The sequence below is a fragment of the Schistocerca cancellata genome, chromosome 2 (assembly GCF_023864275.1).
Source record: "Schistocerca cancellata isolate TAMUIC-IGC-003103 chromosome 2, iqSchCanc2.1, whole genome shotgun sequence".
Classification (NCBI taxonomy): domain Eukaryota; kingdom Metazoa; phylum Arthropoda; class Insecta; order Orthoptera; family Acrididae; genus Schistocerca; species Schistocerca cancellata.
In genome coordinates this window covers 1104741642-1104764437 of record NC_064627.1, presented here as the reverse complement: position 1 = coordinate 1104764437, position 22796 = coordinate 1104741642, and the positions used below count along the sequence as shown (strand labels likewise).

General features: G+C 49.1%; 1 protein-coding gene across 1 annotated transcript in view; it reads right to left on the bottom strand.

Moving 5' to 3' along the window:
- LOC126161256 (proline-rich protein 36-like) overlaps positions 1-21659 on the bottom strand; it is a 48517-nt gene extending 26858 nt beyond the window's left edge. Inside the window, exon 1 of the mRNA XM_049916996.1 lies at positions 16513-21659. Coding sequence (XP_049772953.1) covers positions 16513-21659 — 5147 coding nt within the window. The remainder of the gene's footprint in view (positions 1-16512) is intronic.
- Positions 21660-22796: the final 1137 nt, after the last annotated feature.

Genomic DNA, 22796 nt, shown 5'->3' with positions numbered 1-22796 from the left:
TTTTATAGAAACAATGGATGTGTAATGTTTCTAGATACATTTATACATGATGTACTTCTTTGATACAATATGAATGGCAATTAAGTACATATCAATGGTCAACTACACGATATTCTTCACATTACTATCACTTTGCCTGTAAATAATTTTTGCTGCTTTGAAGTCACTCACCGTTGTAGTCGCTTCTGTTGTACATTGATAAAAATGTATTTCCTTAAACTGGCTACTTTTGCGAAGCACAAATAACCAACTACGTATACACAATGCATTATTGTGTTCCGACGTATGGATCAAGGGCGCCATAGTCATGTATGGCGTACGCTAAGTCCAGTTATGAGGCAAATGTTATCAGCGGCCTCAGTGCAATTTGAACTCTTGACGTGTGTAGTCCAAGAGGCATTATGCCAAATAACGGCTGAAATGTGTTGACTTTATCTGCTAGTATATACCACCCACCCACTTGCATGTGAAATTTATACAATTGTACTTCGGAGTTAATACGTATGCAGCAAACTGGTTCCTGTACTAACTCTAGCAATGAAGATGGTGATCGAAATTTAGAAATGATACAATAAACGCAAGTTACGACTGATTGCAGTACCTACTTCCACCATTTGAAACAACTACGGTCGCTGAACATTTCCAAGTTCCACATAGAGTCAGATTTAAAAAAGCATCTGCATCTTATAAAAAGCCGAAATGATCACGAGGAATGAACTCAGACCTCATGTTGAGTTCCCAGCGAACGTAATGATGGCGAGCTGTTTGGTGTGGTCTAGGCGACAGCATATCCGCCGTGTCGCGACAAGGGAGAGCCGCAATAAGAACAACTTATCTGCTTGACCCTGGCAGCCGCCAAGTGTCTGTAGCTCCAGCGAGAGCAAGAGGCGGCATGCGCTGTGCCGTTGTCGCCTTTATTTCTTGCTCACTCTGTTCGTCTATGAGATACAGAGTCCTGTAAGAGTCCTGTAGACGTAGGCGTCCAATTTGATGCCGTGCTCCTTGACTTCAAGAAGGCGTTTATACAGTTCTGCACTGTCGTTTAGTCAGCTTACCGAGTATCGGTTCAGGTTTGTGAATAGATTCATGACTTCCTTGCAGACAAAAGTCAACACTTCGCTCTTATCGGCAAAAAGTCGGAAGTTGCGAGGGCAATTTCAGGAAAAACCCGAGTGAATGTAGTAGGACCGTACTATTTACACTATGTACAAGTGATATAGTGGGTAACGTCGGAGTCTCTACGAGACTGTTGGTAGATGATGCACTTGTCTGTAAGAAGGCAGCATCGATAGATGACTAACAAATTGCAAGAAGACCTGCAGACGATCGATGATTGATGTAGAAACTGGCAGTTGACTCTGAAGGAAAAGAAATATAACATAATGCGCACAAAAGGCGAAGTAATCTGCTTCTGTACAATTGCACTTTTGGTAACAAATCACTGGGAGTAGTAACTACAGTAAAATACCTAGAAGTAAACGTCCGGAAAGATCTAAAATAGAATGACCACATAAAAGAAATACGAGGTGCATTCAAGTTCTAAGGCCTCCGATTTTTTTTCTCCGGACTGGAAAGAGATAGAAACATGCGCATTGTTTTAAAACGAGGCCGCGTTCATTGTCAATACGTCCCAGAGATGGCAGCACCGTACGGCAGATGGAATTTTACCACCAGCTGCGAGAATGAGAACTGTTTTAAACACTTAAAATGGCGACGTTTTCCTTACTTGAACAGCGTGCAATCATTCGTTTTCTGAATTTGCATGGTGTGAAACCAATTGAAATTCATCGACAGTTGAAGGAGACATGTGATGATGGAGTTATGGATGTGTCGAAAGTGCGTTCGTGGGTGCGACAGTTTAATGAAGGCAGAACATCGTGTGACAACAAACCGAAACAACCTCGGGCTCGCACAAGCCGGTCTGACGACATGATCGAGAAAGTGGAGAGAATTGTTTTGGCAGATCGCCGAATGACTGTTGAACAGATCGCCTCCAGAGTTGGCATTTCTGTGGGTTCTGTGCACACAATCCTGCACGACGACCTGAAAATGCGAAAAGTGTCATCCAGGTGGGTGCCACGAATGCTGACGGATGACCACACGGCTGCCCACGTGGCATGTTGCCAAGCAATGTTGACGCGCAACGACAGCATGAATGGGACTTTCTTTTCGTCGGTTGTGACAATGGATGAGACGTGGATGCCATTTTTCAATCCAGAAACAAAGCGCCAGTCAGCTCAATGGAAGCACACAGATTCACCGCCACCAAAAAAATTTCGGGTAACCGCCAATGCTGAAAAAATGATGGTGTCCATGTTCTGGGACAGCGGGGGCGTAATCCTTACCCATTGCGTTCCAAAGGGCACTACGGTAACAGGTGCATCCTGCGAAAATGTTTTGAAGAACAAATTCCTTCCTGCACTGCAACAAAAACGTCCGGGAAGGGCTGCGGGTGTGCTGTTTCACCAAGATAACGCACCCGCACATCGAGCTAACGTTACGCAACAGTTTCTTCGTGATAACAACTTTGAAGTGATTCCCCATGCTCCCTACTCACCTGACCTGGCTCCTAGTGACTTTTGGCTTTTTCCAACAATGAAAGACACTCTCCGTGGCCGCACATTCACCAGCCGTGCTGCTATTGCCTCAGCGATTTTCCAGTGGTCAAAACAGACTCCTAAAGAAGCCTTCGCCGCTGCCATGGAATCATGGCGTCAGCGTTGTGAAAAATGTGTACGTCTGCAGGGCGATTACGTCGAGAAGTAACGCCAGTTTCATCGATTTCGGGTGAGTAGTTAATTAGAAAAAAATCGGAGGCCTTAGAACTTGAATGCACCTCGTACTAGGAAAAGCAGATGCCAGACATTCAATTACCACTAAACCATAGTTATTGATAAAAGCCTACCACCTACACATTGGGATGTACATATTGTAAGCAATCCCAACAAATATTTTAAGTGAAAAAGAAAATAATTTAATGGACAAATGATAATTAATTGTAACCCTCAGCAGCCGACAGGTTTTGTTAATGTACCTCGATGAGGACAGCTGAAAATGTGTACCCCGACCGGGACTCGAACCCGGGATCTCCTGATTACATGGCACACGCTCTATCCAGCCAAGCCACCGAGGACACAGTTGAATAGCGCGACTACAGTCAGTTGGGAATGTAGGTCTCACGGGAAGCGTGCATGGGGTGAGTCCCTGCTATCGCGCTATTCACCTGTGTCCTCGGGGTCTGTAACGCCGGCACGGTAGCTCAGCGTGTTCGGTCAGAGGGCTGCGTGCTCTCTGTAATGAAAAAACTGAGTCAAGGAAACAACGATCAACTTGAACGGATGTCTTGTGACGTCCGCCCAGACCAAACGCAGCGAACTATATCGAACAGAATGAAAAAAAAGGAAAAAAAAGATGGATAGAGCGTCTTTCATGTAAGGAGGAGATCCCGAGTTCGAGCCCCGGTCGGGTCACACATTTTCAGCTGTCCCCATCGAGGTATATCAACAACACCTGTCGGCAGCTGAGGGTTTCAATTAACTATCACTTATTCTAGAGAAGCTGCAGGGTCATCAATGGTATCTGTTCTTTCGAGAACAGTTACTATCTTCATATAATATATTGGAATTACAAGCATTTTTCTGAAGGTATAGATAGCGACCAAATTTTCCTGCCTAAGTGGATACTGTGGACAGGATCATCGCAGTAGGATCCCATGTTGCTTTTTAGATTTTTAGGCACATTTTGTAGGAATCTTGATTCTCTAGTATCGGAAAGAATGCCAAGCGTTTGCAGGAGACCGTTTCAATCGGACTTTTGTATTGGGCCAAATGTAACACAACAGGGCTGTTTTTGTACCTTAATTAATTGAAAATTAACACAGATGGATAGAATGGCGAATGATAGCTTTGTATATGAAATGGTTTGGAAGTCAGTTTTATCTGTTGTATTAGGCGTGTTTTTTACAAGCAACTAATTATTGTTGCAGTGAACGCCTTGGCCAATTTTCTCGCGAGTAGTGCGAACACGTCACCCGATCGGACGCAATGTCGACATGAGTGATTCACAGAAAGAACTATGAAAGTGAAATAAATAACAAGAAACTGCATTTGTCGGATGAAAGACGTTGTATGAACATTGATATAGAAAGAAATTATTACTCTACATTTAAGTAAGGTAACAAGAATAACATAAATGATTTATTTTCTTCTCGAGCATGAGGAACATCTAGGTGAGAGTTCCGTAGCTTTTCTAATGGTTCTGAAGAAAATGAACGCACCATCTTACATCTGGCCACTCAAAAACAAGAAAGAATTTACTAAAAAATAGTTGAACAAGCTTCCTCTGTCAACCTCTCTGTCAACAATAGTGATGTATATTAGAAATGTCTGACCACTTCTCGGCAGGCACAGCGCTAGTCAAGGAAAAAGTATCCAACGCCCACTATTCCCAACCTGGCCGACCTTAATATTAATCAGTAAACTACATAAAATTAGTACTTTGTATTAGCTACTAACACTAACTGCATTACGAAACACGATCAAAAATGTGTCCTAAATGTTTTGAATGTCATTTTACTTTTACTCATTACTTTTTCGTACAACAACCTTAATATGATTTAATATACCTGCTGCAAATATGTAAAACATTTGAAGATAACCGTCTCTACAATACGCATTCACTAATCCATGTTACTTCCGTTTGATATTTATACTGAAGGGTTAAGGAAATTGGTATAGGCATGCGTATTCAAATACAGAGATATGTAAACAAGCAGAATACGGCGCTGTGGAAGGCAACGCCTATATAAGACAACAAACGTCTTGTGCAGTTGTTAGATCATTTACTGCTGCTACAATGGTAGGTTATAAAGATTAAAGTGAGTCTGAACGTGGTTTTATAGTCGGCGCACAAGCGATGGGACACAGCATCTCCGATGTAGCTATCAAGCGGGGATTTTCCCGTACGACCATTTCACGAGTATACCGTGAATATAAGAAATCCGGTAAAACAGCAACTCTCCGACATCGCTGCGGCCGGAAAAAGATCCTGCAAAAATGGTACCAACAACGATTGAACATCGCAGGTTCGAATCCTGCCTCGGGCATGGATGTGTGTGATGTCCTTAGGTTAGGTAGGTTTAACTAGTTCTAAGTTCTAGGGGACTAATGACCTCAGCAGTTGAGTCCCATAGTGCTCAGAGCCAACGATTGAACAGAAACGTTCAACGTGACAGAACTGCAACACTTCTGCAAATTGCTGCAGATTTCAGTACTGGGCGATCAAGAAGTGTCGCCAGCCAGAGTGGCCGAGCGGTTAAAGGCGCTACAGTCTGGAACCGCACGATCGCTACGGTCGCAGGTTCGAATCCTGCCTCGGGCATGGATGTGTGTGATGTCCATAGGTTAGTTAGGTTTAAGTAGTTCTAAGTTCTAAGGGACTTATGACCACAGCAGTTGAGTCCCATAGTGCTCAGAGCCATTTGAACCATTTGATCAAGAAGTGTCAGCGTGCAAACCATTCAAAATAACATCACCGATATGGGCTTTTGGAGCCAAAGTCCCACTCGTGTACCCTTACACTGTAACGTCCCCTTAGAACAATTTATACAAGACTGTGCTTAAACTGACACACAATATTTTTAGCGCAACGCAATCTATCAAAGATCCCTGCAAAAAATGGCCCTGAGTAACATTAAACTATATCTTTCAGATATCACTTACCTCACAAAAATCTTCGTTACTCGAACTACTGCAATAAAGCGAGCGCCACTACTGCCAGCTAAATAAAAGATTCAAACTACGGAAGGCACTATCTACTGATAGGGATAGTTAGCAAATGAAAGATATTAATAGAGAACAAACAATGTATTTACCTTAATAGTCATAATATATATAGCAGGTCGTGACAAATTTCAAAACTCCGCCATCTCTCTCCCCACATCCACCACTGCTGGCGGCTCACCTCCAACTGCGCAACGCTACGCGCTGCTGACATCCAGCTGCCGCTGCCCAACACTACAATGGCAGACAACAATGCAAACTCGCCACAGACTGCACACAGCACAGTCAGTGATTTTCATATAGAGCGCTACGTAACGTTGCCAATAAGAAAACATAAACAGCCTACTTACATAAAGAAAACATAAACAGCCTACTTACAACACTATGTGATCAAAAGTATCCGGACTCTCCCAAAAACATACGTTTTTCATATTAGGTGCATTGTGCTGCCACCTATCGCCAAGTGCTCCATGTCAGCGACCTCAGTATCATTGGATTTCTTTAGATAGCAGAATGGGGCGCTCCGCGGAACTCACGGACTTCGAATGTGGTCAGGTGATTGAGTGTACCTTGTGTTATACGTCTGTACGCGAGATTTCCTCACTCATAAACATCCCTGGATCCACTGTTTCCGATGTGACAGTGAAGTGAAAACGTGAAGGGACACGTACAGCACAAAAGCGTACAGGTCGACTTCGTCTGTTGCTTGACAGAGACCGCCGACAGTTGAAAGGGTCGTAATGTGTAATAGGCTAACATCTATCCAGATCATCACACGTGAGTTCCAAATTGCATCAGTATCCACTGCAAGTACTATGACAATTAGGCGGGAGGTGAGGAAACTTGGATTTCACGGTCGAGCGGCTGTTCATTAGCCACACATCACGCCGGTAAAGGTCAAACGACGCCTTGCTTGGTGAAAACGCGTAAACATTGGACGATTAAACAGTGGAATAACGCTGTGTGGAGTGACGAATCACGGTACACAATGTGGCGATACGATGGCAGGATGTGGGTATGGCGAATGCCCAGTGAACGTCATCTGCAAGCGTGTGTAGTGCTAACAGTAAAATTCGGTGGCGGTGGTGTTATGGTGTGGCCGTGTTTTCCAAGGAGGGGTCTCGCACCCCTTGTTATTTTGAGTGGCGCCATCACAGGCCTGAATTGATGTTTTAAGCACCTTCTTGCTTTCCACTGTTGAGGAGCAATTCAGGGATGGCGATTGCATCTTTCAACACGATCGAGCACCTGTTCATAATGCACGGCCTGTGGCGGAGTGATTACACGACAGTAACATCCCTGTAACGGACTGGCCTGCACAGAGTCCTGACCTGAATCCCATAGAACAGATATGGGATGTTTTGGAACGCCAGGCCTTACCGACCGGCATCGATACCTCTCCTCAGTGCAACACTCCGTGAAGAATGGGCTGCCATTCCCCAAGAAACCTTCCAGCACCTGACTGAACGTATTCCAGCGAGAGTGGAATCTGTCAACGATAAGGGTGGGCCAGCACGATATTGAATTCCAGCATTATCGACGGAGGGCGCGATGAACTTGTAAATCATTTTCAGCCAAGTGTCCGGATACTTTTGATCACATAGTCATGACTGTACGACACAAAGCTTTACGCCTCGCCTGGGCCCGTCAATACCGACATTGGACTGTTGATGACTGGAAACTTGTTGCCTGGGTGGAGAGTCTCGTTTAAAATTGTATCGAGCGGAAGGACGTGGACGGGTATGGAGCCGACTAAGAGTCCTGCATGATCGAGTAAGCGAGCACAAAATACGAGATGGGGCGAGCACACCCTAACTGGATAGGCTGCCCGCACTAGTTCTAGTGACCGAGCATAGAACCCGTGACCGAATACGTAGCACGTAACTTCAAACACATTACACGTGTCATTATCCGTATGCCAGTACGGGCTTCTCATTTGTGGTGTGTCTCTCTCTCTGTAATCATGCAGTGCGAGGAAGCCAGTGCAGTAAGACGTAAGATTGAAACCAATGTTTACACATTGAAGAAACGGGAAGGTCTAAAAAGCCAAGCAGGGAGCAGACGAAAACAGTGCGTCTGCTGGGTACGTATCGTGCATAAACTGCTCCACATTATTGTGTTTCAAATCGGGAACCACTCATTTAAAGAAACACAGTTGCAAGAAACCTCACAAAGATACAGCTCCTTCAGGAATACAGGCAGTAATAAAAAGTAGTATTACAGCAAAGTGTGTTGCAATGTGTGCTAAAGATATGAGACCTTTTAATGCTGTTTGCGGTGAGGGTTTGAGAGAACTAGGCCAAGAATTAATACATCTAGGTGCGCATTATGGAGAAGTTAACGCGGCAGATGTCATGCCACATCCCTCTACTACAAGCAGACATGTGAAAGAACAAGCTGATGCCATACGAAACAGCATAATGCCTTCTGTTATTGCGGAAGTTATTAATAAAACATGTGCTGCGACTGTCGATGTGTGGACTGATTCGCATAATCAGCTGCACTATTTGACGCTTACAACACATTACATTAACACAGATTGGTCTCTTGTGATCAATGTTTTATTTACAACAAAATTCCCGAACGTTAGGAAGACGGGAGTAAATATTATAAAAGAAAGTGTTCTATGAATTTAGCTGTGTTACGAACAACGTTACTTTTGTATTAAAAGAGAGAGAGACAGGGATAAATACATTGTGTGTGTGTGTGTGTGTGTGTGTGTGTAAGAGAGAGAGAGAGAGAGAGAGAGGCGTTGGATTTGTACAGTAAAGTACAGAGCAGCGAGCCGGGGCGAGGCGAGGTGAGACGTCAGCGGTGACCGGTCATGCTCGGTTATCCGCGTGTCCGGAATGCGGACATCAGACATGGGGCGAGTACGTGACCGAGCCGAGTCGTATGGGGCCGGACACGAGCGGCTCGGTCCCCCCGTCAACAGGCGGGCCGTGACCGGTCAAACATGGAGCGTTGCAGCACTCTAGAGCCGACCTCATGAATCCATGGACCTGCATATCATCAGGGGACTATTGAAGTTGGTGGAGGCTCCATAATGGTATGGGGCGTGTGCAGTTGGAATGATATGGGAGCACTGATACGTCTAGATACATCTCTGACAGGTGACACGTACGTAAGCATCCTGTATGGGCACCTGCATCCATTCATGTCCATCATGCATTCCTACAGACTTGGGCAATTCCATCAGGATAAAGCGACACCCCACACGTGCAGAAATGCTACAGAGTGGTACGAGTAACACTCTTCTGAATTTAAAGACTTCCGCTGGCCACCAGACTCCCCAGACATGAACATTATTGAGCATATCTGGGATGTCTTGCAAAGTGCTGTTCAGAAGAGATCTCCACTACCACGTACTCTTAAGGATTTATGGACAGCCCTGCAGGATTCATGGTGTCCATAGCCTCCAGCACCACCTCAAATATTAGTCGAGTCCATGTCACTTCGTGTTGCGGCACTTCTTCGTGTTCGCGGGGGTCCTACACGATGTTAGGCAGGTGTACCAGTGTCTTCGACCCTCCAGTGTATACCACAGCAGCTGATCGTTGCTACTTGTGCACGTTCGTGAGTTGTCAGCTTTGGAAGAATAACAATAAAATCTTTCCCCTCTCACTTCTTTTAACTCTGCAGTGGCCTCGTTAAATAACACTTTGCTCCAGACGTAAGTGGCAGACTTTACTTAGCTCACGGCCGAATTCACGAACGTCAATTAAATTAAGCACATCTTAAAATTTTATTGTTTCTGCATGTTTTTTGTTTGTTACTGAGCGAGAAAAATACAGTCTTAAGAAGACCTTAACATTAGTTGACGTTTCTGGATGGTGCTGTTAGTTACTAGAAGCATATTGCCATAAAATACAGCTGAGAACAGCGGGCTGCACGAATACTTGATTAGAGGTGCTTTCGACGACCACGTGACTAGACCTTTACTAGGCTGGGGTCATAGAAGAGACAGACAAGGTCTAAAGAAGAGCTGCGAATTCGTCACGGGGTCGTTTAGTCGACCCTAGAATTTTACGGCGTTGCTTAACAAACTTCAGTTGCAGACGGTACAAGAGAGGCATTGTTCGTCATTGAGAGGCTGACTATTAAAATTCGGGAGAGTACGTTCCCGGAAGAGTCTGGCTACGTATTGCTTCCTTCCACATACGCCTCGGGAAATAAGCGTAGCGAAAAAATCGAAGAGACACGCGGAGATTTACCGACACTCATCCTTCCTGGTTCAAATGTCTCTAAGCACAATGGGACTTAACATCTGAGGTCATCAGTCCCATAGAACTTAGAACTACTTAAACTTAACTAACGTAAGGACACCACACACATCCATTCCCGAGGCAGGATTCGAACCTGCGACCGTAGCAGTCGCGCAGTTCCAGACTGTAGCGCCTAGAACCGCTCGGCCACACCGGCCGGCCATCCTTCCTGTGTGCTGTTCACGAATAGAACACGAAAAGCTGATCAGACAGGGATAACCCAAGTACCCTCCGCCTCACACCGTAAACTGGCTCGCGGGAGATAGATGAAATGTTTTCAAAACATCTACACCCACACTTACTCAAATTAACCACAAGCACCGAGCGAGGTGGCGCAGTGGTTAGCACACTGGACTCGCATTCGGGAGGACGACGGTTCAATCCCGTCTCCGGCCATCCTGATTTAGGTTCTCCGTGATTTCCCTAAATCGTTTCAGGCAAATGCCGGGATGGTTCCTCTGAAAGGGCACGGCCGATTTCCTTCCCAATCCTTCCCGGACCCGAGCTTGCGCTCCGTCTCTAATGACCTCGTTGTCGACGGGACGTTAAACACTAACCACCACCACCACCACCATAACCACAACCCATTGTGTAAAAAAAGTAACGAAGGGAGACCGGGATTGAATGTCCCGTCAGCGACGTGGTCATTACAGACGGAACAAAAACCTGTTTCGGGGGAAGAAAATGGGCCATGTCTTTCTTGGACGAATGAGCCTGGCGTTTATTTCAAGCGACCTAAGGAAAAACAAGGAAAATGTTAATCTTGATGACCAGAGGTAGCCGTCTCCCAAACGCAATACCACTGTCTTAATGACTGTATCAACGAACTGGTGAAATAAGTAGCAGAAAGGGAAAACGGCAGACTTGCATTTGTCGCAGGAGTGCTGTTCACATGGTCAGAAAGACACACAAAAGCGTTTAAGGGACATGCTCGAGAAAATAACAAAAACTTCTTGGTCTGTAGAAAAGAATATTTCATGCTGATTTCAAAAATGTATAGTTTATGGACATTATCATTTTCGTTCTAAAATTGAGATTGAACGTAATGTTGCACAGGGCTACGCCCATCTGTCAGTTTAAAGTGCGTCAGAATACGTAATGCATTATTTTGTTCTTCCGATTTTTCCGTCGTTAGTTACGGATCGTTAACACACGTGTATACTAGAAGGCACTGGACTCCCGGAACCAAAGCACAGCCATGTCTAGAAGACTGAGAATATATGATTTCGGAAATTCACAACCGTGTGTTTTTGTAGTTATTGTGTGTTGTTTTGTTTCTGTGTGTGTGTTTCCTGTGCTACAAACGCCGAGAGTAAAGAAATTTAGCCCCAAATGAAAGCTTCGCGGCACCCAGTTCCAATCACAACCGAATAATACACAACAGTTGCTTCAAAAGTCGCCTGTGGAAACTGCGTCTACAGGCAGTGCTTCTAGAGGTAAACTTCCACTTTCTGAACGTAATGAGAACAAGCCTAGTAGTATTGTGATCAGCAATAACGACGGAAATGTTATTGTGAACCTAAATATGGTGTCAACACTTCTGAAGAGTGCTGTGAAATGTAAGTACTGCAATTGTGAAGATAGTATTGACGTTTCTGAGTACATTTCAGCAAGGAAGGATCTTTAAAGTCGGTTAGTGAGTGCCTGTAACTTGCGTGAAGATGCACAGTGATACTATGACACCGCCAGTAACTGATAGTCGACATTACAGTGTAAATGTTCAGCTTGCTTATGCAATGCGATGTATTGGAAGGGGAAGGAGAGCTGCCCAGACTTTTTGTGCAGTGATGGATTTGTCTCTACCTCCACTGTGATTAGACAGATACAATAAATTAATACATAATGCTTTGTGTGGTGTAACTGAACATTCAATGAAAAGAGCAGCAGAAGAAGCAGGAATCTTGTCTGAGAATACAGACATCGTGGCAGCATTTGATGGATCTTGGCAGAAGAGAAGTCATACTTCTCCGAATGGGGTTGTAACTGCTACTTTTATTGAAACTGGTAAGATACTATATTATGAATGTCTAACAAACCACTGTCAGGGTTGTTCAAGTAAATTTATTGGCACCTATATCTGTGTAAAAGAATTTAACGGCCCAAGTGGAAACATGGAAATGAAAGGAGTTCTAAACAATTTTAGAAGATCAGAGGTCAGTCGTGGTGTGAGGTATGTAGGCTACCTTGGAGATGGACACATTACTGTTGTTAATGACAGACCATATGGGGACACACTGATAGAAAAGCTTGAATGTGTTGGGCATGTACAAAAACAATGGGAGCTCGGCTAGGAAAATTATGGAAAGACTTCAATGGAAAAAAACTGTCAGACGAAAAACACATAGGTGGTCCAGGTCGTCTTACAAAAGTGAAACTGATTCTTTGACTCAATATTATTTACTAGCAATAAGGAGAAATGTAGGAGATTTGGAGAACATGAGACGAGTTGTCTGGGCAACATAGTTTGTTCAAATGGCTCTGAGCACTAAGGGACTCAACATCTGTGGTCATCAGTCCCCTAGAACTTAGAACTACTTAAACCTAACTAACCTAACGACATCACACACATCCATGCCCGAGGCAGGATTCGAACCTGCGACCGTAGCAGTCGCGCGGTTCCGGACTGAGCGCCTAGAACCGCTAGGCCACCGCGGCCGGCGCAACATGGTTTCACAGAGTGTCAACAGATGAAACCCCACAGTATAGTATGTGTCCAAAAGGGGAAGATTCGTGGTGTAATTACTGGTTGAGCAATGCTACCCACAAGCAGCCCTTACCACTTGCTGTAATGGAGGCAATTAGGTCTAATATAGGGATCTGGCAAATAAAAATCTACTTACGAAATGTATGCATGGTCTCTCTCAGAATGCAGATGAAAGCTTCAACAGCTATATATGGGAGAGAATATCCAAAACTGTATTAGTTGGGCTGACAGTGCTGAAGATTGGTGTCGTGGATGCAATAACAACATTCAATGATGGTTCAATTTCAAGGATCAATGTTACGAAGAAATTGAACATCCAGACGGAAAGGAATATGACATCAGCTCTAATTGCTATTGGTAAGCGGCCGGTAATCGAAGTAGAGACAGCTGCAGAAGCTGCTACCAAGGAGTCAAGGATAAAGAAAAGAATGAAGAGAAAGAGTATGGAGGATAAGGAAACAGGAGGACAACTGGAGTATACAGATGGAATGTTCTAAACGAGCATAGTGGTAAGTTAAGAAATCTGTAAATCTTCTTTTGCGATTTACCGAAAACTTGAATTTTCAGCATTCAGGTACACTTTTCTCCTAAATGACTTAAGTTAAACTCACAAAAATTGGTACAGATATTTAGAATGACCAACTCTACCTCCCTTGCCTGCTATTTCCTGAAAAATTTATAACATGATGATGATGTTGGTGATATTTGAGGTACATTTTTAAATATCTTTGTTGTAGTAAAATAAATTACTTGTCTTTTTCACAGATCAGCATCAGGGAAGGAAATTGGAGGCATAAAACATTTATGTGAATGTTGTCTTTACTCCGACTCTTTTTCCAAGCTGTGCAGTCAGTGGTTCCAAAGAAAATGGTACCGCAGTGAAATAGTGTTCTGTGTTTTATACTATTGTAAATATTGTTGTCAGTACCAAGATATAATAAATATCTCAATGATTTTTTGGGAAATGCTTTGACTAATGACCTAATTGTGCTTCAGAATTTTCAGCTATCTCTCATTTATAGATCAGTTGCATTATGAGGGTGAAGATAACGCTAAAAATTCAGCCAGTTCAGGGGCGTGTCCCCTTAATGCAAGTTATTCTACAGTCGTACATCAGTGCGTGAAGCCCTCATAAAGCTTGTCTAACTGAGAAAATCGAAGAAATTAAAAGCTCTATCGTAACTGGGCGTTGTAGGTCACACGGAGATGGGACCTATTTTCTGAAACTGAATCGTGATTGTTGGCGCCGAGGAGACATTGTTGTTTTGAAACTCCACTGAATATGTCTAGAGAACCAGTTTTCGAGAATTCTTAGGAAGAAACTCTACTGTCTTCTGCTGCATATGCATCGCTCAGGGATCATGAGAAAAAAGTGGAAGAACAGAGTACATTTGGAGGTTTACAGTAATTTTTCTCCCGCTCTATCTGCGGGCGAAAATATGTTTAAGGTGATCTCCACCATGTACTATACCATTGCTTGCAGAGTATCACTGTCACTGAATCTCTCTATGTGGAAAATAATATTGTAATACATGCGATACTGATTCGCATAGTTCAGTGGAACGGCTTAATCACTACAATATTGCCGGCCGTGGTGGCCAAGCGGTTAAAGGCGCTACAGTCTGGAACCGCGCGGCCGCTACGGTCGCAGGTTCGAATCCTGCCTCGGGCATGGATGTGTGTGATGTCCTTAGGTTAGTTAGGTTTAAGTAGTTCTAGGGGACTGTTGACCTTGGAAGTTAAGTCCCATAGTGCTCAGAGCCATTTTTTGAACTACAATATTAAAGGTTGATGCCGCAATGATGATCCTTTGTCAACTATGAAGCTGTGACACGAAATGTTAATTCGATAATAAAATAAAGTATTCCAAATACAGTTGACGGATTTCATAAGTTAACTCCTGAACATAGCTTCACGTTATTTTTACGAATACAAAATATTTGAGATTCCTGACCCAATGAACATGATGCAACAAATCAAAAGCTCAATTAACAAATGCGGATGTTCCAAGGTCCTTGCAAATTAAGCTATATTTGATGATAACGACAAAATATTTGCACTCATTCGTTTACGCATTATCAGAATCTTAAAAATACTTCCTCTAGATTACGAATCTGTAACGTGCAGTGGGTTCGCCTCAAATTCTTTGGTACTTACAGTATTGAAAAATCTTGTCAGCAGGCACGAAAGTTTTGACAGCCAGGACTGTCATGGACTAGCTCATATGCTTAAGTACATAAAACAGTAGACACTCGATAATTTGCTTTCGCAAATCCTAAAGATAAGCAAGCGATCTGTACAAAATTCAACGTAATGTATTGACTTTTTTAATGAAAATATCCGTCACTATGTTACACCAGTCTTATCATAGCATCGGCTTGTGCGTTTGAGAACAATTCCAGTGTTTCATATCAATTTCTGTTACATGTGTTCTGTCCATAACCATCCCTTAAATTTAGGTAATTTTCTCTTTCAGAGTTGTACTGCGATTCAACTTAATATCAGACCTACTATAGTGGGAAAGCTTACTAACTATGCGAATATAAGCACAATTTCGTTAATGAGGGCTGAATGAAAAACTATGTTATACCCTATTACTGCGAGACAACTTTCCGAATGCTTCATAATAGCAGACTGAAATGTTGATAACTTATTTAATCGAAACATGGACTACTACAATAACAGTTTACAACTACAGTACAACATACGTTTGCCATCTTCACAGTACATATAATATATGCTCAGTAAATATCCTTCTTCGCACTGTACACAGTATCTGCTCAATAAACATCCTTCACATCTTCCTGTACCTCATTATATCTCGTGATCTTCAGCAAAGTTAAAGAAAAGCTAAAACGACCAACATTTAACAATATTTTTGGACTCCGCTTACTGCTACCGTTAAAAAATAAGCTACATTTGAATATAAGCTGCACAGACTTTCATCAACAGCATATTGACATGGATCGAACGTAGTTTACCAGATCACTATGATTAATCAGTTAACCGCGATGTTATATCTTGGTGGTATTTTCTACTTACCGTTCCAGCATAGATTGTTGTGCTTAGCCGATAAGTTTTTAAGCCTTTTGGTAAATAAAAAGAACCACAGTGGACGCTAAAAGCAACGCATATATCTTTTAGGTGCAATAAATCGTGAACGCTATTAGCCAGCCTGCCACAGATTCCTTAATCCAGAGATGTTACTTGCGACTAACGAATGCTGAACAGCTGAATAACTGAAAATGTGTACAGTGATGTGTCCACCTAATAACTGACGTGTACGTGGAATACTTCGGAGTGAAACGATAGAGAAACAACTAGCGTTGTATATTTTACGTAGTAACACTGAAAGTTTGCATGCATCTAAGTTAAACATCATTTCTCTTTCATTTACATGTAAAAGAAAACACATAGGACTACATTTTTCTGTGCTCTGTGAGCAAATGTTTGTTCTCTCTTCGTTTCTGTGTTATATTTCTATCTTTTCCCCTACCCCATTGAAAAGCATTAGGTTCATAGATTTCACTAGTCACATACCAATGTGAACAGTTTAAACTTTCTGCTTCAGAGCAACAGTCAGCTATACACTGTCATTTATTATTCAGTTCCTTTACATAAAAATTCATTAAAGACAAGGCAAAGTCCGCTTATAGCATTTATTTCTCAATTTATTATTTACATGAATTACATCTCTGTATCGATGGGAGGAGGTAAACAGTTCCGGCATTCGCCTTACAACCAAGGGAAACCTCCCGAAAACCTTGATCGGAACTGAGGACCCTGTAGCTCGGTGCACTGCAGGGGAGTTGATGCGACGAGACGGAGAAGCGACGAGACGGGGAAGCGACGATTCGTGGAGGCGGCTATAGGTGGAGGCGGCGATACGTGGAGGCGGCGAGACGGGGAGGCGGCGATACGTGGAGGCGACGATACGTGGAGGCGGCGATACGTGGAGGCGTCGATACGTGGAGGCGGCGAGACGGGGAGGCGGCGATACGGGGAGGCGGCGATACGTGGAGGCGGCGATACGGGGAGGCGGCGATACGTGGAGGCGACGATACGTGGAGGCGTCGAGACGGGGAGGCGGCGATACGGGGAGGCGGCGATACGGGGAGGCGGCGATACGTGGAGGCGGCGATACGTGGAGGCGACGATACGTGGAGGCGTCGAGACGGGGAGGCGTCGAGACGGGGAGGCGGCGATACGGGGAGGCGGCGATACGTGGAGGCGGCGATACGGGGAGGCGTCGATACGTGGAGGCGGCGAGACGGGGAGGCGGCGATACGGGGAGGCGGCGATACGTGGAGGCGGCGATACGTGGAGGCGGCGAGACGGGGAGGCGGCGATACGGGGAGGCGGCGATACGGGGAGGCGGCGATACGTGGAGGCGGCGATACGTGGAGGCGACGATACGTGGAGGCGTCGAGACGGGGAGGCGTCGAGACGGGGAGGCGGCGATACGGGGAGGCGGCGATACGTGGAGGCGACGATACGTGGAGGCGTCGAGACGTGGAGGCGGCGAGACGGGGAGGCGGCGATACGGGGAGGCGGCGATACGTGGAGGCGGCGATACGTGGAGGCGGCGAGACGTGGAGGCGTCGAGACGGGGAGGCGGCGATACGTGGAGGCGGCGATACGTGGAGGCGGCGAGACGGGGAGGCGGCGATACGGGGAGGCGGCGATACGTGGAGGCGGCGATACGTGGAGGCGGCGATACGTGGAGGCGACGATACGTGGAGGCGTCGAGACGGGGAGGCGGCGATACGGGGAGGCGGCGATATGTGGAGGCGGCGATACGGGGAGGCGGCGATACGTGGAGGCGACGATACGTGGAGGCGTCGAGACGGGGAGGCGGCGATACGGGGAGGCGGCGATACGTGGAGGCGGCGATACGTGGAGGCGGCGATACGTGGAGGCGACGATACGTGGAGGCGTCGAGACGGGGAGGCGGCGATACGGGGAGGCGGCGATACGTGGAGGCGGCGATACGTGGAGGCGGCGATACGTGGAGGCGACGATACGTGGAGGCGTCGAGACGGGGAGGCGGCGATACGGGGAGGCGGCGATACGTGGAGGCGGCGATACGTGGAGGCGGCGATACGTGGAGGCGGCGATACGTGGAGGCGACGATACGTGGAGGCGTCGAGACGGGGAGGCGGCGATACGGGGAGGCGGCGATACGTGGAGGCGACGATACGTGGAGGCGTCGATACGTGGAGGCGGCGAGACGGGGAGGCGGCGATACGGGGAGGCGGCGATACGTGGAGGCGGCGATACGTGGAGGCGGCGAGACGTGGAGGCGGCGAGACGTGGAGGCGTCGAGACGGGGAGGCGGCGATACGTGGAGGCGGCGAGACGGGGAGGCGGCGATACGGGGAGGCGGCGATACGGGGAGGCGGCGATACGTGGAGGCGGCGATACGTGGAGGCGGCGATACGTGGAGTCGACGATACGTGGAGGCGTCGAGACGGGGAGGCGGCGATACGGGGAGGCGGCGATATGTGGAGGCGGCGATACGGGGAGGCGGCGATACGTGGAGGCGATGATACGTGGAGGCGTCGAGACGGGGAGGCGGCGATACGGGGAGGCGGCGATACGTGGAGGCGGCGATACGTGGAGGCGGCGATACGTGGAGGCGACGATACGTGGAGGCGTCGAGACGGGGAGGCGGCGATACGGGGAGGCGGCGATACGTGGAGGCGGCGATACGTGGAGGCGGCGATACGTGGAGGCGGCGATACGTGGAGGCGACGATACGTGGAGGCGTCGAGACGGGGAGGCGGCGATACGGGGAGGCGGCGATACGTGGAGGCGGCGATACGTGGAGGCGGCGATACGTGGAGGCGACGATACGTGGAGGCGTCGAGACGGGGAGGCGGCGATACGGGGAGGCGGCGATACGTGGAGGCGGCGATACGTGGAGGCGGCGATACGTGGAGGCGACGATACGTGGAGGCGTCGAGACGGGGAGGCGGCGATACGGGGAGGCGGCGATACGTGGAGGCGGCGATACGTGGAGGCGGCGATACGTGGAGGCGGCGTTACGTGGAGGCGACGATACGTGGAGGCGTCGAGACGGGGAGGCGGCGATACGGGGAGGCGGCGATACGTGGAGGCGGCGATACGTGGAGGCGACGATACGTGGAGGCGGCGAGACGGGGAGGCGGCGATACGGGGAGGCGGCGATATGTGGAGGCGGCGATACGGCGAGGCGGCGATACGTGGAGGCGACGATACGTGGAGGCGTCGAGACGGGGAGGCGGCGATACGGGGAGGCGGCGATACGTGGAGGCGGCGAGACGGGGAGGCGGCGAGACGGGGAGGCGGTGATACGTGGAGGCGGCGATACGTGGAGGCGGCGATACGTGGAGGCGGCGATACGTGGAGGCGGCGATGCGTGGAGGCGGCGATACGTGGAGGCGACGATACGTGGAGGCGGCGAGACGGGGAGGCGGTGATACATGGAGGCGGCGATACGTGGAGGCGGCGATACGTGGAGGCGACGATACGTGGAGGCGACGATACGTGGAGGCGGCGAGACGGGGAGGCGGCGAGACGGGGAGGCGGCGATACATGGAGGCGGCGATACGTGGAGGCGGCGATACGTGGAGGCGACGATACGTGGAGGCGGCGAGACGGGGAGGCGGCGAGACGGGGAGGCGGTGATACATGGAGGCGGCGATACGTGGAGGCGGCGATACGTGGAGGCGACGATACGTGGAGGCGACGATACGTGGAGGCGGCGAGACGGGGAGGCGGCGAGACGGGGAGGCGGTGATACGTGGAGGCGGCGATACGTGGAGGCGGCGATACGTGGAGGCGGCGATACGTGGAGGCGGCGATGCGTGGAGGCGGCGATACGTGGAGGCGACGATACGTGGAGGCGGCGAGACGGGGAGGCGGTGATACATGGAGGCGGCGATACGTGGAGGCGGCGATACGTGGAGGCGACGATACGTGGAGGCGACGATACGTGGAGGCGGCGAGACGGGGAGGCGGCGATACGGGGAGGCGGCGATACGTGGAGGCGGCGATACGTGGAGGCGGCGATACGTGGAGGCGGCTATACGTGGAGGCGACGATACGTGGAGGCGTCGAGACGGGGAGGCGGCGATACGGGGAGGCGGCGATACGTGGAGGCGACGATACGTGGAGGCGTCGATACGTGGAGGCGGCGAGACGGGGAGGCGGCGATACGGGGAGGCGGCGATACGTGGAGGCGGCGATACGTGGAGGCGGCGAGACGTGGAGGCGGCGAGACGTGGAGGCGTCGAGACGGGGAGGCGGCGATACGTGGAGGCGGCGAGACGGGGAGGCGGCGATACGGGGAGGCGGCGATACGGGGAGGCGGCGATACGTGGAGGCGGCGATACGTGGAGGCGGCGATACGTGGAGTCGACGATACGTGGAGGCGTCGAGACGGGGAGGCGGCGATACGGGGAGGCGGCGATATGTGGAGGCGGCGATACGGGGAGGCGGCGATACGTGGAGGCGACGATACGTGGAGGCGTCGAGACGGGGAGGTGGCGATACGGGGAGGCGGCGATACGTGGAGGCGGCGATACGTGGAGGCGGCGATACGTGGAGGCGACGATACGTGGAGGCGTCGAGACGGGGAGGCGGCGATACGGGGAGGCGGCGATACGTGGAGGCGGCGATACGTGGAGGCGGCGATACGTGGAGGCGGCGATACGTGGAGGCGACGATACGTGGAGGCGTCGAGACGGGGAGGCGGCGATACGGGGAGGCGGCGATACGTGGAGGCGGCGATACGTGGAGGCGGCGATACGTGGAGGCGACGATACGTGGAGGCGTCGAGACGGGGAGGCGGCGATACGGGGAGGCGGCGATACGTGGAGGCGGCGATACGTGGAGGCGGCGATACGTGGAGGCGACGATACGTGGAGGCGTCGAGACGGGGAGGCGGCGATACGGGGAGGCGGCGATACGTGGAGGCGGCGATACGTGGAGGCGGCGATACGTGGAGGCGACGATACGTGGAGGCGTCGAGACGGGGAGGCGGCGATACGGGGAGGCGGCGATACGTGGAGGCGGCGATACGTGGAGGCGGCGATACGTGGAGGCGGCGTTACGTGGAGGCGACGATACGTGGAGGCGTCGAGACGGGGAGGCGGCGATACGGGGAGGCGGCGATACGTGGAGGCGGCGATACGTGGAGGCGACGATACGTGGAGGCGGCGAGACGGGGAGGCGGCGATACGGGGAGGCGGCGATATGTGGAGGCGGCGATACGGGGAGGCGGCGATACGTGGAGGCGACGATACGTGGAGGCGTCGAGACGGGGAGGCGGCGATACGGGGAGGCGGCGATACGTGGAGGCGGCGAGACGGGGAGGCGGCGAGACGGGGAGGCGGTGATACGTGGAGGCGGCGATACGTGGAGGCGGCGATACGTGGAGGCGGCGAGACGGGGAGGCGGCGATACGGGGAGGCGGCGATATGTGGAGGCGGCGATACGGGGAGGCGGCGATACGTGGAGGCGACGATACGTGGAGGCGTCGAGACGGGGAGGCGGCGATACGGGGAGGCGGCGATACGTGGAGGCGGCGAGACGGGGAGGCGGCGAGACGGGGAGGCGGTGATACGTGGAGGCGGCGATACGTGGAGGCGGCGATACGTGGAGGCGGCGATACGTGGAGGCGGCGATGCGTGGAGGCGGCGATACGTGGAGGCGACGATACGTGGAGGCGGCGAGACGGGGAGGCGGTGATACATGGAGTCGGCGATACGTGGAGGCGGCGATACGTGGAGGCGACGATACGTGGAGGCGACGATACGTGGAGGCGGCGAGACGGGGAGGCGGCGAGACGGGGAGGCGGCGATACATGGAGGCGGCGATACGTGGAGGCGGCGATACGTGGAGGCGGCGAGACGGGGAAGCGACCATGCTGACCTCCCCTCTGCTGAACTGTACTGAATGTGGTCGCAGCGTATTTCTTTATATACCCTCTGCAGCTTTGTTGAGCTGTCGTTTCCTAGGAAAGCGACTATGTCATGGTTGTTTCGTCATATGGCTTCTGTCCATTATTATAAGATTAGCAATACGTTTCCGCGTAAGTGCATGCTCAAGGTCTGTAGCAATATCTATATCTACACATACATTACGCAAACCGCTGTAAGGTGCATGGTGGAGGGTACTTGGTGCCAGTATTAGCCATTTTTTTTGTCCTATTTCACTCGCGTATTGGGAGAGGGAGAAATACCTACAGCCTCTCAAGGCGCCATAAACTCTTTCACCTTATTTTTATTATCTCGACGTGACATATGATGACGGCGACAGAACTGTCGCACAGCCTTCTTCGAACACATGTTCTCAAAATTTATCCAACGTGGTTTCACGAGATAACGTCTCCTTTCTTCTAAAGCAAAGAAGGAGTATTGCAGTTTAACGTTCAATTTACTGGAAGAGGCTGCAGTTGGAAATCGGCCGTACTATTTCGAAGACACCATCGTAGCATTCGCCTAAAGCTGTTTGATAAAATCATGGCAAACCTAAACCTAATTGGCTGTAGGGGGATTTGATCGCCGTCCTGCAGAATAGGAGGCTTCTTTCTTACCACGAAACAGCAATATTCGGTTTTCTTCCAAAGATCCACATGTTATTTCCCCAAGGTGCCTGCGACGTTTTCGAAAGCGTTATACCGATATGTTACGATCTTAGGAGGACGTCCCGGAATTCGTTCGACGTCTACAGTCATATCTACCTGATAATGACTCCCATCAGTGGATCACTGCTATAAAATTTGTCACAGTAGCGCGTTGTATGCACTTTCCACAAACCCTTCCAAGAACACTTCCATCCGACTAATACTGGTTTTATGTATATATCCCGTTTCCTATCGCTTCTTAACACTATTACAAATTAAAATATGTTCTGTGTTCCACAGGCTGGGCACTAATCCTGTAATCGGATATTAGGAGCTTTTTGTTCTTTGTACTGTGTTAATGTTCCATTTAGCCTCTTTTAACGCTATATACCGTCTTCTGTGTTAATATAATATGATGTTTCCAAGCAGTGAATGTT